This window comes from Pseudopipra pipra, chromosome 6 (genome assembly GCF_036250125.1).
Source record: "Pseudopipra pipra isolate bDixPip1 chromosome 6, bDixPip1.hap1, whole genome shotgun sequence".
NCBI lineage: Eukaryota > Metazoa > Chordata > Aves > Passeriformes > Pipridae > Pseudopipra > Pseudopipra pipra.
This window is the reverse complement of record NC_087554.1, coordinates 18214008-18230271: the sequence shown is the minus strand read 5'-3', so window position 1 is coordinate 18230271 and position 16264 is coordinate 18214008. Positions and strand designations below refer to the sequence as shown.

Genomic DNA, 16264 nt, shown 5'->3' with positions numbered 1-16264 from the left:
CATCCTTGGTCTCGAGCACCTATGTACCATGGATGGCTCAAAATCTTATCTGGTACTTCTTATTTGGTATTTATTTTTCATGATACAGCAAGAGTTAGTTTGATCTCTTTGACACACAGAGGTATTTGTTCTATCTCTAAGGGTGGAAAAGATGTTTCTTTCTAACATAACAACTCACAGACAAATTGGAATCATGAATTTCATAAAGAATCAATATAGAATATAAAAAACACATGAAAAACGTGACAGATTATATGTATCTTTTCTAGAGACAAAACAACAAGCTAAAATGAAATGCTATTTTCTTCCCCACATCCAGTTTTGAAAGCTACATAGTAGTTAATATAAAAATGGATGCCATTTCAGAACACAATCCCTTCCACTTCTGAGTATTTTTTTCTGAGACAATCTGGTTCAGTAGTGCTACGGAAAGTAAAAAACCAGTCTAATAGAATTTAATTCTTGAACTTTCTAGTTCGTTCAAAAGCAATTTAAAGTCACTCTGGCAATGGTATCCAGAACAGCACAAGTTAATTGAACACAAGGATTCATGTAGCAAATTATCTTACTACTAATGGTATGGAAGAAAGAAGCCTGATTAGTGAGCCCTGTTGGATACTCGCAATGTGAGAAGTCGAGAGATGCCAGAACTAAATCAGAAAGGTGAAGATCAATAGTTCTTTAATCAATGGGGGATTACAGTGGGATTTATTCTTCTGAAAACAGCAGGGGCAGATAAATTCCCCACTGAGATTAATTACTAGGAAGGGTGGATGTGAACAGAGGAGTGCAGTTATCTTTGTGACAACTGTAAGTGGCAAGAAGAACACCAGTGGGAGTACAGAGCTCTTTGGCTGAGTCTCTGCTGGTGACCAATGACACCCTCATCAAATTCCCAGCATCTCTTAGTTCCTTAGAAGAAATTGCTTTGAAGCCTGTGTATTTCTACAAACACAAATATTATAGACCAAAAAGCAGGGACACAAATTTTTTGGCTTGTTTTTTAAACTGATCAGTTGTTACAGCTTTTGGGTTCATAAAAAATCTATATTATGGAGAAAAAAGAAACATTGTGTACAACTAAAGAATGACAGCTTCATGCACAAAGATGCTGATCACATTCACAGCACCTAGGGGTTGTCAGAGCTGCTGTGGGGCTCTGTGTATTGGGGACATGGAATCCATCATGTCCACGGAATCAATCATCAGCATAAGAGCCTTTAGCGCTAAATGTTACAGTTCCCACAAACTAGCCACTAATGCATCATGCTCTAGTGCTAAATAGTGTAAACCGAGACACTAAGCAGGCTAAGCAGAATAGAGAAATCACAGAGCATCTCTTGTAAAAGAACTGATTTAGAAACAAGTCATAAATTGAGATTACTGTGACTTTGAACTACTTAAGGAATTTACTAACATGAAAAAACAGAGCTAACAGCTTAGCTTGTCAGTGCTTGATTTTCTACCAGCTTGAAGGAGAATCTTCTAATTGGTCTCTCCCACGACATTTTATGTTCACTTACCTTATCAGAAGACAAGATGCAGAGGGTCCAGCAGATACTAAATTTGCTGGACGTAATCTGATGGATTTATTTGTTTCATTACTTTGGTTATTACCAGCAGCTGTTTGAGAGATCTCCATCTGAAACTTTGATCAGATCAACTTGCTCATTTTATTTCTTGTAGAAAACACTTCAGAAAATATTTTCAACTCTGACTCCATCCAGCTATGTTGGTCTGGTTTTAATGACACTGAATTCAGGAGCTTTAAGAAAAATTTCTGTTGCTTTTTTACTCTGAATTTTATCGAATACCAACAATCACATCTGTGTGGCAAATCAGCAAAGGTTCTTTATTGGGAAAAATGCAAGTTTAATACAGATATTATATAAATTACAAAAAAAATGTTTTAAAAATCAGTTCTCCAGGATACCCAAATTAATTGAAGGTGGAGCCTCAGTGAAGCAAATAAAGTCTCAGATCATCTCTCATTTTAAAGCAGGTCATAAAAATAGTCCAGGCCTTGTCCCAGTTCCCAGATGGATATTCCAGTGCCCAATTCTTTTGCAAGCTCTAAGCGCAACTGGATGGACTAAGACAAAGACAAATAAAGCAATTACATCATAGATATTAGACACTACATACTGCCATGACTTCATGCCATTATCAGACCTTTTAAAAACATCTATCCTTGAAGCAAGTACTGAAAAGCCTAGTCTGTATTTCAAATACTCTCTGGTTAGCAAGCAATCATTCAGTAAGAGACAGTTAATCGTACCAGTTAATTCAATGACCTAATAAAAGATCACCAGCTAAATTGACAAAATGCCACAGAAATAAATCAGATTTATGAACTATGCAAAGGACTATTCTAATTTAGGCTATCATTTCACAATGCACAGAAATTCTAACTCTTCCCAAAAATGTCTCAGGGGTAAAATAAAACTTTATCACTAAAGACAATCAGAACAACTTGTCAAATACCATCAAGATCTCTTACCTACCTTTGCCTTTTCCCAGGACAGAGTCACAATTTACATTAACACAGTTCTCTTTTAAAGAGATTCTTGGAGCTAATATTGAAAAGTATCTCTATTTGAGCTCCAAACATTGAGTTAGAGTTAGTTTAGCCATTTGTTTTACAAGGGAAGCAATGCCACAATTCATGTTCTGCATTTTTTTTCAGTTCAAACAAGAAAAATAATTATTTTTCAACCTTTTTGCTTTCAGCTTTTCTTACTTTGAAGTGCAGCACTGCACTGTTTAAACTACTTACACTAGGGATGTGTTTAAAACTAATTTTCACGGAAAACAGAATAAAGTATCAAGGCATCTTTAACAGATCCACTGGGCCTGGTGTTCATTACTGCTTTTAACTAATCTTGAACAAGCTACTTTTGAGCAAGCTACCAGCGATTACACCATTAATAAGAGAAAGAAAGACATTTCTCATGGGGTAATAAAATTCAGTGTTTCCCAAACATCTTGATCATCATCACATGAACAATTCTTTGACTTGCCCTAGCATACAAATCTCAAAATATTTAAGTACAAGCCTGTTGAAAATGGAACCATGCATTTACCAGCCACCACAGCTGAGTATCTGATAGGGAAGAAATAGTGAAAGTTATGCACAGGAGTGAGTGCTCTTAACCTGGTCGTTACTGACAAGGGTAGGGTGAAATCCTTCCACAAGGCCAAAGAGAACGTAGCATAACAGCATCCAGCACAATCTATCTTTTTGCTGGTATGTTCACAATGAAACTTTCTAACACTGTAAGACAGGTACTACTAGGAAGAACATAGTTAGACATGGTAATTAATATCCCACATGTAATGGTACTCCCACCAAATTAGATTGATGAGGGGAAATATCCTTGTACTAATGGTTTTTAAGATAACAATCCTGTTCAGGAAAACAGAGACTTAGATCATTTCACACTAGTTTATCCATAAAAAATGTCTCTGTTCTCTGTAAATATTATATAGTTTCACTACAGAAGCAATTCCCCTCCAATAGGAAAAGCCAGCAGCAGCTTAACATACTGCCTTTAGTTTAATTTGAGAAAATCTAAAGATCATTTCCTAGGAACTAAGGCTGCAAGTAACCATTTTATTCTGTATTCTGGTATATCACAGACTATTGTGTAGACAGAAATTGTATGCCCTGCCAAAGGACTGTAAGGCCAAATGCCTAAGTTTTCAAAACACTGAAATATATTCCACAGAAACAGAACTGAAGAAAACATGGTGATGAAGGCTGATAGGGAGAATCAGGACCCTGTTACAGAGAAAGGCAAAAGTTCTCCAAGCTTTCAGCTAACCTGATGAGAAAGAAAATTTCTTTGGTCTCTTGTCTGACAATCTGTTAACAATATGTCTGATAGATCCTCTCACAGCACTGGTTTTTCCTATTGTGTCTTATCTCTAGACATGGTTTACCTTCAGAGATCCCAAAACCCCATGATGCATTAGAAAGAAAAAACAACTTTCTTGTACAGGCACCTGAAGCTTTGAATCATAACAATTTACAACATTTAGATAAGGGCAAACTTCTTTCACAAAAGCTTCAGCTCAGTTCAACATTTTCTGAAATGTCTCAATAACACAACAAGTCAAGCAAACATTTCTGTCCTCTTACAGCCCTCTGATGTGAAAAACTGACACCTACCTTCAGTGTTGGGTAGAAGACGGCATGTTTTCCTCCTTTATTTCTGTAAAACAGGAAAACCAAATAGTCACAATAGCTTTGATAGATTCCAATAGCATTTGAAACTAAAGTTAGAATTCAAAACCAGTTTTATTCCTTTCTACTAAAAGGAAACAAACTCGGTGCTGAAGAAAACTGCCAACTTTATTTTGAAGGAATTATTGGTAGTAAAATTAAGATATGCTAGTATGTTTAGCACATGAGCATTAATACATACTTATCAAAGACAGGGACTACTTGCCATTTAGTAGCTCCTATCTTTGAGATTTCTTACCCAGTGTTCATTCCACTCTGGAAGCTGAGGCACTGTTTCTGTGAAATCAGACACTTTTGCTATCAATTACCATTCATTCAGTATTTGCACTCTGGCTACTCTGTGTCCCGATGGCAGGGTACAGCCAAAATCTTCTCTATTTCTTCTTCTTTTCTACTGCAGATAAGAACTTCTACTCCTGCCCCTTTTCTACGTATGTGCAAACATCACAGAACATAAATCCAAAAAGCTATTGGGAGAAGATACACAACATATCTAAAAGTCAAGTATGTAACTGTGTCACTGTCCTGCAGGTATTGCTTGTAGGTAAATCTGTCAGAAAGATTCTCCTGTCATGATTCAGATGAAAGTCCCAAAGTACTTTATGCATAACACTTCATCCAAGAAGTGGTTACAACAAAATACAATATAGGCAGTCAGACAAGATACTTATTTACCCATACTGGTGGCCTTTAAGGACAACAAGTCTTAAAGGAGGTGAAAGAGGTTTTTGATGCTGTCTCACATGATATCTTCACAGGCAAGCCCAGAAAGTGCAGGCTTGACAAGTAGGTGGTGAGGTGGATTGAGAAGTGTCTGAATGGCAGATCTCAGAGGGTTGTGATCACTGGCACGGTCTAGTTGGGACCTGTCACTAGTGGTATCCCCCAAGTTTAGATAGTGGGCCCAGTATTGTTTAACTTACTCATCAAGGACATGGGTGAAGGGGCAGATGCCTCCTCAGCAAGTTCCCTGATGACACAAAGCTGGGACGAGCGGCCGATACCCCGGAGTGCTGTGCAGCCCTTCAGGAGGACCTTGACAGGCTGGAGAGGTGGGCACAGGAGAACCCTCTGAAATTCAACAAAGGCAAATGCATCTGGGGAGAAACAGCCCCATGCACCAATACAGGCTGGGGAAAGCAGCTCTGTGGAGAAGGTCCTGGTGGGCAACAACCTGTCCAAGAGCCAGCAGTGTGCCCTTGTGGCCAAGAAGGCCAATGGTATCCCAGGAAGTGCATTGCCAGTAAGGTGAGGGGAGGTGATCCTGCCCCTCTAATCAGCCCTGCTGAGCCCCTGGATGCTGTGTCCAGTCTGAGCTTCCCAGGCAAGAGAGATACAGAGCTCTTGGAGTGGGTCTAGTGGAGGGCAACAAAGAGGACAGGAGACTACAGCCTCTCACTTGTGAAGAAAGGCTGAAGGACCTGGGCCTATTCAGCCTTGAGAAGAGAAGACTGAGACGAGACCTTATCAATGTCTATAAGTTTCTGAAGGGAGGGTGTCAAGAGCATAGAGCCAGGCTCTTCTTGGTGATGCTGAGCAATAGAATGAGCGACCTTTTGAAACACAGGAAGTTCTACCTGAACATGGGGAAGAACTTCTTTAATGTGAGGGTGACAGAGCACTGACACAGGTTGCCCAGACAGGTTGTGGAATCTCCTTCCCTGGAGATATTCAATAGCTGTCTGGATACAATCCTGAGTAATGTGCTTTAGAGCTTGAGTAGGGAGGTTGGACTAAATGACCTCCAGTGGTTGCTTCCAAGCTTAACCATTCTGAGATTCTGTGATTTTATGAAAAGGCTGACATTGAAAATAGAGGATCCAAGAAGTCATCTCACAAGAGAGATGGTCTGATACCATATCACAGTAAACACACTGAGATATTTTGTTGCAACTGGATGACAAAATTGTCAGATAGTAAAAGAGAGTTGTGTCTACTAAATGCTCATCTGAAAAAGATGAAGACATTTGGTTTTTAGATGCAAACTGTGAAAGGTTTTTTCTGACTCCCTGAATTACTAGCTTTTCAGTTAAATTAAATGCTAGCTGTATAAAATATAGAGACAGGGCAAGCTATATTGGACACAAAAACCAAGGCTGCATTTTAAACCCCTAATAATGAGAAGGACTAGCTACAAGTCATCTCACAGCACCACTTTACCAGTTAGGGAAAGAGGAAATACAGAGTGCATGGGCAGACCAAGTAGGAATTGCTCCTAAAATCTCACAGCTTACATAAATGAATACTTGCCTGTGCACTTGGACAAGCACTCAGAGACAGCAGATTTCTGCAACTATTTGTAATAGACAGTCTCTGTCTGCTACATGAAATCATTAGCTGTGCTTTTTCTTAAAAGATTCATGATTTCATTTCTTAGCCACTGCAGACATGCAAGATTTCCAGGTGAGATGCTTCATCAGTGAAGCCTATTTCAGGCCTGGCTCCCATCCCCATCCAATGTAACTGAACCTTTGTAAACAGAAGTGGTAACTGAGAAAGAGTTCCCTTAAATAACCCTCCCCTGGAGCCAGCTGAACCACTGCAGAATCACTGAGCCACTCAGCTGCCTGGCAAGCACAAGTGAAGTTTAGAGTGATTTTCAGACATAGTGTGCTTTATGCATATTCCTCCAGGAAGCCCACACACAAGAACCTCCACAGACTGGCTTTCAAAGGCAAATGATGTCATATTAGTGACAAGCTATCCCTTTCCCTCAAGTTCATTTTGCAAGGGGCTACATAAGAAATGTGATTCAGACGTGAATCCCAGCAGCATGCCATTCAGAGAGAGCTCTCAGATTTACTCTTCTGAGAGCAAGTTTTCATCCAGGACTTGTTGTGTCTCCAATTGGATTGTGCATTAGAGATCAGTAAAACAGAGCTTCTGATTTATTCCTCGTTAGCTAACAAAAATCTTGTAATTGTTTTCTACAAAGTAATTTTGCAACAGGATACCAAATAATTAAATATGAAGGAATACAGATCCCAGTCCTTTCATACAAAAACAGAAAACAAATTAAAACTCTGCTGAACAAACAGATTTTTTTTAAATTCTTTTTTCTGATAGGAAGTACAAGTTGCTGAGAAGTCAAAAGAAAATTATAGGCTGAGAGAAACCTTGAAAATTAAACTAAAAACATAAAAATAGAACATTTTTTAGGGTTTGGGGTTATTTTTACATTTAAAAATATTTAAAACAAGAAAGTATTTTGGAAATAACAAAGTAGTTCTGATTTCTTTTTCCTAAAGCACCCTAAAATGTGTTTTACTCTACTTTTCAAGTGGTGTGTCTTCACATTAACAATACATTGAATAATATACAAGACACAGCTTTGCAGAAGTAGTAGGATTTGTTTACATCATTTTAGTACATTTTTGTATATTTGCATAAAAATAGCAAATTATCAGAGAATTAATAAGATGTTCCGGGGGGGGGGGGGGTATTAAATCTATTTTAAATGGATTCTTCCTAGATCAGGAATCCTCTTGTCATTCCATTATGAAAAAGGGAGGACAAAGAAAGTTATAATCTTTAATGCTCTCAGTCCTAAAAATTTTATCTGGGAGTCAATTTTATTCCTATTACATTTCTCTCTGGTCTGTTCCATTTAGTGGAAGTTTGTTGCTTGAACAATCTTATCAGTAGGTCTTGTAAAACCAGGCTCTTGGCACAGATTTTTCTCAGAACTATTTTTGGCCAAGTTATTGGTAATCACCCAACAGATCATAGTACTAATCTGAGAGGCTCTGATTAACTGAGACTCAACAGGTAACTTTGATGGATAACTTCTAGAGATGTGACTCATCAGACTTGTCTTCCAAAGTTTGTTTTAGTTTATGTAATTTCATTAATCCTTCTCTGATTTTCTTCTCTTTTCTGAAGCACTCTTTTACACTGCAGTTCAGTGTTGACATACAGATCACAAACAGCAGAATTTCCATTTGTTCAGTTCAGTAGCATACTATAGTCACTGGGTGGTACCCAAAAATATTTGCAGAATGGTAAGTTAATAAATGTAACTCACTTTTTATATTCAAAGTAGTGTTCAGCAATCTGTTCATCCCAGATAATTTTTGGTTTGTGTTCCTTCAAGGTTTCAATGTACCTGCAAATTAAAAACATAGATATGGAATTAATTTTTCTAGGAAGCAGTTTTGAAGTTAAATTGCAGAAATTTCTGAAAATGCAGTTTTACCATGTTTAGATGCTGAACACTGTATCAAAAATATCTTCTTGTTGACAACCTAATTTCCTTAACCATTTTACAATTTTCCATGTTCACATATTCAGGTGGTTTTTTTTTTTCTATATAAGTATCTGAAAGGAGGGTGCCAAGAGGATGGAGCCAGGCTCTTCTCAGCGGTGTCAAGTAGTAGGAAAAGAGGCAATGGGCAGAAACTGATGCACAGAAGTTCCACCTGAATATGAGGAAGAACACTGTGTGACTATGCACTGGAATAGATTTCCCAGAGAGGTTGTAGAGTCTCCTTCCCCTGAGATGTTCAAAAGCTGTCTGGGCACAAACCTCAGTAACGTGGTCCAGGGGACTCTGCTTGAGCAGGGAGGTTGGACCAGACGACCTTCAGTGGTCCCTTAACCATTCCATGATTGTGTGTGATTCTGTGAATTAATTAATGTTCATCAATTGCAAATCTATAAGGGCACATGAAAGCAATGCTTCAGTATTTCTACAGCCTGAAGCCCATATGCCAAAGCACAGCAACTGAAGTCATCTCTAGGCTGTGCATAGTTGTGTCCTCTAAGGCTAATCAATGAAATTCTTAATCATAAGCTACTATGTAGCTTATGTCATTAGAAAAGTTCTTCTATCAAAGGGGCTTAGCTAATCTTCTAAAAATGAAATTGTCAAGGAAAAGTCACTGCTAAGTATCTCTGCATAAGAATTTTCTCCACCACTGATTTCTTGGCATTATTCTCTTGCACAGACATTTTGAACATGGAATGGCCTACCTCACTTGACACAGTGAGAATAGAATACTACTTGTACCCAAAGAACTGCTAGGGGAACTGGTTTGGAATAGCTAGTGTGGAATAGCCAGGATCCTGTAAATTTATGTTCTTGGTTAACTCACAGTATCACCTCAGTGCAGAGATAGTGTCTCCTTGTGTCTGTGTTTCTGACTGGAAAACAGAAACAAAGCTTCTGCCTGCCACATGTAAGAGAACCAGAAGATGGCAAGCTACTGCCAGTGATAGAGGCCACGTGGGTGTCACACAAATAAGAGATGTATTTTTCCCCTGTTTCTTCTGCATCTTTTTAACCTGCATCTTTAGCCATCCATTTTTGAAAAATCTGTCAAAACCATCTCTCTCACAATAGGTCTTATTCTTGTAATAATTTCTCTGCTTATGACAGGAATTGGATGGAGAAATTTCTTTCAAATCATCTAAATAAGAAATTTCCCTCTCCTATGTCAACGACATTTATGACCAATTTCCATCAGCCACTATCCTGACTGCATCAGTGCTGAAATTCTACCTCACTAATATACATCAAAAAACAGCAACAGTTTGCATTTCCCAGTTCGTAAAAGATTTCTTCTCTTATTTGGTCTTATTCTAAATGCAATTAAAACATTCAGCATTGCCAGGAATATCTTCTCCCTTCAGCTGTGGCTTGCTTATTCAAATATTGGCAAATATATTGGCAAATTGTTGCCTACTGCTAGTGGTTTTAGAGAAGATTTTCATTTTGTATTTACATTAAATGAACCCAAGCCAGACATGCTATTTACCCATCTACATAAGCAGACATATGGGAGCAACTATTGCACTCTTCCTCTCACATACATGCCCTGGAACAGTGGACCTTTTCAAATAGTGCAAGTTAAACCTTGGAACCTGCCCATAAGACAGACAAGATTTTAAGTTGCCCCACTAGAAACATATGCAAAGATATCTAGTTTTGTATATTTAAAATGTAAAGATTGATTTTAACAAACCATCCTATTCCACAACGACAAGTTCAGTAATGACAGGAGACAACACTCATATAGACTATGGGACCAATATGTTACAGCCCAGAATTACCAGCCAAGACATCCTGGCACACAGCTTTATTCCTGAACATATGACTTTATATGGGAAGATTAGCTCAGTTGGTTAGAGAATAGTGCTAATAATGTCAAGGTCATGGGTTCGATCCCTGTACAGGCCATTCACTCAAGAGTTAGACTAAATGATCTTTTTGGGTCCTGTCCAACTCAAAATGTTCTGTAATTCTGTGATACTTGTCTGTGAAATCCTATGCCGTATTTCTTATTATCTCTGTAGTATCTTACTATGTGCATCCTAAGTGGAAGGCTTCCTGTGTAAAACTGCAGCACCTCTAGTACAACACATTCACTTGAGTCAAACCAATGCTTACCAGGCACCCATAACATATTATCTCCCAGCTGAGGCAGTATTTGACTCAACAAATGTTTGATATGCATTGGTTTCAAAAAATCTAAAAAAAAAAATATTAAAAAGTGACATTTGCCATCACACTGAATAAGAGATGGGATATCAGTATGTCTGGGGTACCAGAGATCTATACCAATTTCCAAGTTCTCAGAGAGGAAAAGGAATGGGCAGGGAGCTCATCACAGCCAGTTTTCCTTCTTTCCACCTCTCACCTCACTCTTCTCCTTTCAACTCTTATTTATTGGTATTTTACTCTCCTCTCTTTCTAATTTATCCCTCTTTCTGCTGCCACTGTCCCAGTTCACATCTGCTTTTATACTTCTATCCAGACTAATTTATTTGCTTCCTCATCCATCAGCTCCTAACTTACTACCTTTCTTCTTTTACCAAGCTGCCTCAGCACTTGTGAGAATGATAAACACTGAAAACGCAGCTTCACTGCCTCGCACTACATATTTCCTGGGAAGTTTGTAACCAGTTGTAGAGAAAGTCATGCTGTTTCTGTGGTCCTAGCCTGAAATGAGGTCAGCATGAAGTATCTGGATTGTTGATGCTAGCCTCTAAGGAAGCACCAATGCAGCATATAGAAATGATAAATCTGCATGGATCATCAGGAATAGTAACAAAAGGCAGATGTCACCTGCCTGTCCACCTTGCAAATGCATGTTCTGACATAGACAAAGGCCATTCTGGATTGTTTAAGCTGCCACTCCTCTTTTAAAAGGGACACTTCCTTGGCCTACAGACACCAACTGTTATTTTTATCACTGATACTCCTGGTTCCAAACATGCCAGGCATGGCTGGACTCAAACAAACACTCCCTTCCACAAAGTAAATGAGAAGCCAAAACACACATATTATGGAGTTGTAAAGTTAGTCCTGTCAAAGATGTGTATCTCTGAACAACACTAATGTGGTTACACCTACACACTATTGCACTTTACTGCACATTCAACTAATAAATAAAGGATCCAGATGAAAGGTTCTCAAGATTCATGGCTGGTCTTCCTTTTCTAAGATGCTTTTCTTCCAAAACATGAAAAATGGTATGGCCCTGGAATATGTTAAGGTAAAAACTACAATCTGTAGTCCCCCCGAAGAAGTTATTTATGTTCATGGATAATGCTTTGTTCAGAATATAAAGGAACCAGTCTCTAGTATATCTTTTGCAACAAGAATATACATTCTAGGAAAAGAGATAGCTTCATATAAAGTTCTTAGACTGGGATTTTTTAAGGAAGGTTAACTTTTTTAATCCTCAAATACTTTGCTTTACTAGTCTTGAGTCACTGTTCAACAAAAAACTTCAGTGAAAAGGAAACCACTACTGAGCATACTGAGCATTTTGATGCTCTTTTCTAACACGTTATATTTTCTCCTCAGTTCTCACATGAACAAAACTTTGACTAGAAGCAACAGGTCTCTAGTCAGAACGAAGGATCATTTGCTCCTGCTGCAAGAAACTGAGTTTATCTTCCATATAGAAAACTTGAGCGATTCAGTCAAAGGATAAAAATACTATTCAGCTTGAAAATCTCTACTACACATTTTCTTTCAGTTTGCTTCAGTCACAAGAGACTTAGTTATTAAACTGTGAACCTACCACGAATTGTCTCTCCATATCTATCAACAGTGTCTATGCAAGGCAACAAATGTTTGAGAGTCAACTCGATAGGGTCCATCTTCCCCCTTATGATGGTTACACTCTAGGCCTTCCTGGAGACCAGCTTGTAACCAGGAAGGAACTAGGAAGGTGATCACGGAAGTATTCCATGCTATTCCTTCGCGTAACTTGAGGTATAAATAAAGCCAGCAGGAGGGATCTCGCTCTCTTCCTTTCCAGCGAGGTTCGAGAACGGTGGGTCCCTGTCTGGGTCTGGTTTATCTGGAGCTGAGGCCTGCAGTGACTGCTGTGTCTGCCACACGTGAGGGGAGAGTGCTGGGCCGTGTCCAGCCATCCTGCTTGTTCAAAGGGAAGTGGTGAGATTTTGCTAATTTACCTTCAGTTGGCTGGTTGACTTGTTTGGTCTCTGTCCCTTTTTGTCCTTTTCCTTTCTCCCTCCCCCTCTTCCCTTTTAGGGAGCTGTTTAGGATTTCTGGAGTTATATCTGTCTCATATGTAATATATATATATATATTTTTGCTATAGCTTTGGCTGCTTAAGTAATATTTTTCTTCCCTCTCTGGGAAGCAGGTCCTTGTTGTCGGGTTTCGGGGACTTGGTGGGAAGCCAGCTCGAAACTTGTACACCCCTTTATAAGGAGCTGTATCTTTTAATAAAAGTAAGAAAAGTCACATAAAAGGGCACATTCTAAAGCTCAGGAGTTCAGATTTCTGATGCAAAAGAAATATGGAGAAATAGCTACAAAATAGTTTTCAGAGTAGCACTTCTAAGAACATTCCCCATCTTGTTACATATCTTCCAGAAAAGTTCTGGTCCGTCTCCCCACTGCTCTGTGTACCTCATGACACTGTCTGAAAGGGCAAATGCCCATCATCAAAAGAAGATTTTTCAGAGGGATATATATATAACACCTGTAAGTCAAACCCCTTTTTAATTTTAACTACCTTGACAATTTCCATTTTAGGCTTTTCTTAAACTACTTCCTTTTTAGTGGAACAAAATGTCAAGAAACAATACAATCTGGAAATACTTTAAAAATTTTAATTGAAAAGGTTTTAAGATTCAGAATTTATTTTGCCTTCTCTGTGTCTTAGAAGATTATGTCTAAAGAACAGATGTAAAATTTCTGAATATCCTACAAGTTACCAAATGATTCAGCCATGAAACTAACAGTTTGGATAAAGGATACCTTGGATAGTAATAAATGAAAACACAAAATGAAGCAAATTTGAAAAAGAAAAAAGATTTTACAGAGATTTTGAGTTTCCACTCACTCAGACCCTAAAATTGCAGCTTGCAAAAGGTAGAGATGCCCTGCAATTTAACAATGTTTAGATATTAGCCTTTAAAATAGTCCTGTGAGCATGCACATATTTATGAAAAGCTTAGTGGCAGAGTCAAGAACAGCATAATATTATATATGTGTGTGTATATATATACATATATATACAGCATTACACAGTGTGCAGTAATAAAGGTCAGCAATGGACTGAACAATTAAGCTTTCACCAAACTAGTTTCCTCAGGATCACTTAAGTACTTTTTTACTCATCTCCTCTCACCATTCAATACTATATTTACTATATGTAAGTATAAAATTCCAGCTTTAGAAGGTGGTAAAATTGCATACCACTGTATCTCTTGCTTGCACATTAAAGAATTCAGATTTTTCTAACACAAATCCCACAAGTTCTTTCAAAAGCAAACAGGTTATCCAAGAAAAAGACAGTTACTACACATGTTCTAGATCATTAAAAGAACACACATTAAAACAGTTTTTACTCTGATGATTTATGCTTTTGAGAGGAGTGGAAAGCACACTCTATAAGCATGCTTACAGGGTATGTTATTCAAAATTAGTTCTGTTATGATCCTTGGTTTATTTAATGTAAAACAACAGCAAGATACAGTTTGCAGAGAGAAACCAATCTGCTACCTGTTAAAGTATCCAAGTAGCAGCCTAGAAATGAAAAATGTATAAGTAAGCATTACCTTTCTCTACTAATCCCTTTGCTGCTCACACTTTGCTCTGTCAGTTTTAAAAGGCAATAAGAATATTTTTACTATTTTAATAGTAATAGGTTTCCAACAGAGTAGTTTCTATGTGTGCTGCTTTCAGTAACTTTTACAAAATCATTCTCTCTGATTTCTTCACAATACTTCATCACTGACTTGACAGATGACACTTTTCAGTGTTTTCACACTGCCACACCAACCTCACACAAACCCACTAACCTTTTACCTTCTGCCATGATGCACCAGCCCAATGAAAATAAGCAGAACCTCAGTGACATTTCTACCATTACTCTGGGCTATTCAGAAGTGCCCCTTGTTTAGCATTCTCAAAGTAACTTAGAAACAATAATACTTTGGTGAACACAACTGCAGAGAGGCAGCCAAGTATTCCTATTTTACAGAACTGAGAAGACACAGAAGACAATGTCAAGCTTTTCAGAAGCATCCTTGTCTCTTGTCTCAAGAAACAATGAGCATCAAAACCTTTCAGTGCCTTACCGCAGCTACAGAAGAAAACACAAACATTATGGCATTTCTATGCATATGGGTTTACATGTTAATAGTGCCCCTTATTATCATTTAACTTTGCAGAGGTTTTATAAAGAGACCCACCTGAGAGTGTACACAATGGCCCACTGGTAAATTACCCAAGGGAACTTCAAGTACAGCTGTAAGTGATCTAGTGCATGCTAACATTTCTCAATATAATCAAAATGGTGGTTCTTTACCAAAAAAAGCCCACAAGCTTACAGTTAGGTATTGATCTATGAATAGAAGTAATCACACACAAGGCAGAAAGGTGTGAAAATTTCTTTATACATTTAAGATTTTGACTCAAACTGACAAATATGAGAGGAAGATACAAAAATCTTCCTAAAGAAAATAAGATCTTTATGTCTAAGGCAATAAATATTTCTCAGACAATGAAGATGTAACTAGATTGAGGCAGAAGGCTTGCATATCTGTTTGTGTACCTTCAATAACACATTGCTGTTCAGCAGAATTACTTTTTCTGAAGGAGAACTGAAAATACGTATTGTTAAGAAGCCTATAGGTGTTTCTTTCCTCAGTCAGAGTTGAACCAGTTCACTGACATTACTGCAACTTAATGTCCATCCTTCACAGAGAAACACAGGTCCTAATAAATTCCTATAAGAATCAGTAAAAGTATCAGTCCTTCCTAGACCATACAACATAGAAGCTTAAATTCTGCTCCATCTCACCCAATAATCTGGTTTACTACAGAATCTGAGACAAGACATAGTGGTTTTGCTTAAAAATACTTCTCAACATGATGAAAACTAATGCTTGTTTATCCCTACGGGCTTCTTTCAAGAACCAGCAGGTTCATCCTAAAAATAAAGTCTCTGAAGATAAAACTGTTAGTTTAAGGGTACATTTTCTGAAATGTTTAAGTAATGCTCAGTTGAGGTTACAGCTTTTTCAAATACATTACTCTAAGTTCAATACTGTGCTCTATTCTTCCAAGAACTGACCTAATAGGCACTTCATCTGAAAAAGTGGGGCTGTATATCTTTGGATGCAAGGCTGAACAAAGTTCAGATACGCTAACAGATCTGCTGCTCAGCTTCTGCTGTAAATAACAAAAACTAAAACCATGCTAGTTCTGCTGCATGTCAGATTGGGGTTTTTGGGGTTTCTTTTACACACATCATAAAAACTTTATAGAGTTTCCTCTTGCTCAAAATATACATATCAGCTATATTCATACAGTGCCACACAGATCATCTATAAAAACTTTTATACTGGATTTGGAGCCTGCTACGATTCAGATAATCTTAATTCAGTGCGTAGGGAATGAAATTTGATCCACTCCAGCTATGAAGTTTGAGTGCAAACTCATCTACTTTGATATTCTTAATTCTTCCATTCCTACTTCATTAAAAAAGGTACACATAAAAAAAAAAAAATCACATTTCTTTTCCACCCT

At 37.9% G+C, this 16264-nt stretch overlaps 1 protein-coding gene across 5 annotated transcripts in view; it reads right to left on the bottom strand.

The window, feature by feature from the left end:
* Positions 1-1829: 1829 nt before the first annotated feature.
* The window catches only part of CHID1 (chitinase domain containing 1), a 104435-nt gene continuing 90000 nt past the window's right edge, over positions 1830-16264 (bottom strand). For all 5 annotated transcript variants that reach the window (XM_064657609.1, XM_064657611.1, XM_064657607.1 and 2 more), the window contains 3 exons: positions 8271-8351; positions 4172-4214; positions 1830-2092 (listed from right to left, as the gene is read on the bottom strand). In XM_064657609.1, the coding sequence (XP_064513679.1) occupies positions 1994-2092; positions 4172-4214; positions 8271-8351 (223 nt within the window). In that variant the 3' untranslated portion in view covers positions 1830-1993. The remainder of the gene's footprint in view (positions 2093-4171; positions 4215-8270; positions 8352-16264) is intronic.